Here is a 3312-nt window from a genome sequence, read left to right as displayed (position 1 = left end):
CTTGCCCAGCATCTTTAGGTCCACACCATCGCTTGAGGCTCGCGTGCCTAAGATTGGGCATGTAGACGTGGATGCCAAGGGGCATTTTTTGATATGCTAGGCAAAAAGGCGGAGGATAGGTTCTTGGAAAGCCTCTAATCCCTATCCAAGCCTGGGTAGGGGTTGAGCTTATATCAACTCACCTAAAAAAAGACGTTGAACCAATAAGATGCATGCTGCAACTGGAAAGATACTTGATTTAAAAAAAAAATTGCAACGAGTGTGTAAGGCTATGGTCACGTGAGGGGCTTAGTTATTAGTAAGCCCTGACAAGTTCTGATAGGAGCTTAGAGCATCACCGGGAGTAGCAGGTAGAGAAAGGGAGAGCAAGGCATATACATGAGAGAGAAAGATGGAGCTGACTGGTAGTGGAAATGCATAGTTTTGTAACTGTGCCTTTTTAGTTAGACATCGGAACATTGGTAGCTTGTCACATATGGAGCAGAAAAGTAACCTAAGCCCCGTGTGACCATAGCCTACCGGCAGGAATGTATTCACTGCGAATGATGCTGGTGAAACTCTGAAGAAGGCGGGGCAGGCAATGATCCCTCGCAGAATCGGAAGAAGGGCGTTCCACCGGCGAAATTCCCTGCAAGGAGTCGAGCTCTTTTCTTTGCTCTCGCGATTGGGAGGCCATCGCTGGCTCTCTGCGAACGTCGAGGACCAGAATTTGGTTCAGCATTATTTGACCAGGTGTTTACCTCTACCCGTGTACGCAAGATCCCGTCAAAGACCAAAGGATACATACAGGCTGAAGCCTGTAAGCGTGCCTCTAGCAGATCACCCTGTCGAAATCCAGCAGCTTGTCTCTGTTGTTCGCCGGAAAGGAAAGTCTGCAGATTTAGATCAGTGTCTCGATGCACTTGCCATTCGGATCACCCCTCATCATGTATCCAAAGCCTTAGCACTCATCGGTGATGCAGAATATGCCGTACCTTTCTTTGGTTGGGCTGTTCAGCAGCCTGGCTTCAGCCATAATGTGTACACATGCATGTCCTTCGTCACTATCTTGGCCCGGGCCAAGCAGTTCGACAAGATATGGGAAATCTTGTCGGAGATGCACATGGCAGGGTCTCAACTCACAGATGGGTGCTTTAACATCACGATAAAAGCTTATGGAGAGATGGGAAAATACAGGGAAGCCGTTAGTACCCTTCACAAAATGCGGGAATTTGAAGTGTTGCCAACAGCACACTCTTATAACACTTTGATTAGTGTTCTTGTAAAGTCTCAGAAAGTTGATTTAGCCATGGAAGTATATTGTGAAATGCTGCAGGCTTCACATGTGAAGGAGGAGGTTTTCTCATCCTCTATGATGGTTTCTGCACTGTGCAATGCTGGACGTTTGCATGAGGCTCATGAGATGGCAGTAGATGCGGCAAAGAGGGGTTTTTTGACAAGCATATTCACGTGGAACTCTTTTATCAATGGATTATGCAAAGCTGGGAAGGTTGAGGAGGGCATTGAGCTCTTTTCTATGATGAAAGATATGGGGAATGAACCAAACGAGGTCACTTATGGTATTATCATTCATGGGTTGTGTAAGGTCGGAAAGCTCTCTGATGCCATGGCATATCTGGGACGCATGAAAAGTGGTGGTCTTGAAGCTACTGCTATCATCTACACACCATTGCTGGATGCAATGTGCAAAGCAGGGAGAACTGATGAGGCCCATGATCTGCTGAAGACACTCTCTTTCGATGATGGAAACAGCAACACAATTCTGTATAGTATTTTTTTGAAGGCGTATAGCCAACAGGAGAGGATGGATGAAGCATGTGCTATGTATGACAAAATGGTCAAGAATGGATGCCGGCCTTGCATCGCTATGTATGGGTTGCTGATGCAAGGATTGTGCAAGGTAGGGAGATTGACGGAGGCCTTGAAAATTTTCAAGGAAATGAAAGAGGCGAGGATCGAGCCAAATGCTGCTGTTTACCAGGTTATGGTCCAAGGCCTTGCAAAGGCAGGCTTGAAAGATGGAGCTGAAGAAATGTTTCAGGAAATGTTGGCTCAAGGGTTTGAGGCCAACGGATCCACCTGCAGGGAACTAATAAAGTGCTTTTGTCAGCAGGGCAGTTTGGACATTGCCAAGAAGACGCTTGGAACAATATTCAAGAAAGATTCTGAAGTACAATTGGGGACCGCCTGTATATTATTGAAAGGGCTTTGTAATTCCGGCCAAATGGATTCTGCCTTTCAGTTCTTCGAAGAAATGTTGGAGCATGGCATCGAACCTAGCACCCTTGTATATAACATTTTGATCAATGGAGCATTCAAGGCAGGTGATCTGGAGAGGGCTGTAGAGTTATGTTCGGAAATGCGGAGTAAGGGCTGTGATCCTAATATCTGCACATATGCAGAATTATGCAAGATAGCATGGAAAGCAAAGAGAGCAGATGTGCTGTTTGACATCTATCATGACATGAGACAACAGTGCGTGTTTGCTAACCCTTTTGTGTTCACTATCATAATCAAGGCCTTGTGCAGGATGAACAAGGTGCCAGAGGCATGCAGTCTTTGCTCTCAGATTTTTGAAGATGGGTTTGTGTCATCGGACAATAAGGAGCAATCCTCAGGTCTTGATCATATAAATTTTATTGAACTAGAACTCTTTTTACCTTTATTGATGCACTTACAAGAGAGTGGCAATGCAAAAGAGATGGCTAACCTATGGGATTCTATCTTGCAAAGAGGATTTTTTAGTTGGATTGGGCATTCTGATATTACCCTTTGATAATCTCGTCTTTGTGGATTCAATTTTTATCATTCTGGTTGTACATCTCTGTGGGTTCTACCTGTTCCTCTGGTTGTCCACCATCTGAATGCAAGCTCAGGACGAGGCAATCGCCAATGCAGTGCATGTTGGCGCTTTGCATGTATCATGCTTGAACTTTCCTCCTCTTGGTTCCAGGCATAGTTTTTTTCTCACGCGCCCGATTGGCCAACCATGCTTCCGGACGCGTACGAGCATGATTGATGTATGATTGCCTTTTCCATACGTGGGGCAGCGAATTTAATAATCCGGCAAAATTTAATTGTCTACGATGTTTAAACTTTAAACTTTAAAGTTTTAATGTATTTTGTGGTTTTGTGTTGCTCCAATGCTCTCTAGTGTTTTAAAGTTTAAACTTGCATTCTGTGGTTTTTGTGCTACTCTTTAGTGTTTTTTAGGGTGCCGTATGGTATCCCACGCATGGAATCTTCAGGGGGTCTGAACCGGGCTTGTGGCGGGCTTCCATACCCGCCTGCGTATACCGCATGGTTGAAGAA

The 3312-nt window shown here is 45.1% G+C and overlaps 1 protein-coding gene across 1 annotated transcript; it reads left to right on the top strand.

Moving 5' to 3' along the window:
- The first annotated feature begins 476 nt into the window (after positions 1-476).
- LOC147441294 (uncharacterized) lies at positions 477-3082 on the top strand. Its single transcript, XM_086482980.1, has one exon. It carries the CDS (start codon positions 581-583, stop codon positions 2774-2776), a length of 2196 nt encoding a protein of 731 aa, XP_086339106.1. The 5' UTR covers positions 477-580; the 3' UTR covers positions 2777-3082.
- Positions 3083-3312: the final 230 nt, after the last annotated feature.

The sequence above is a fragment of the Adiantum capillus-veneris genome, chromosome 15, assembly GCF_014529385.1.
Source record: "Adiantum capillus-veneris isolate H3 chromosome 15, ASM1452938v2, whole genome shotgun sequence".
In the NCBI taxonomy this organism is placed as follows: Eukaryota; Viridiplantae; Streptophyta; class Polypodiopsida; order Polypodiales; family Pteridaceae; genus Adiantum; species Adiantum capillus-veneris.
Note: the sequence above shows the minus strand (reverse complement) of the source record. Positions and strands in the feature narration are given on the sequence as shown.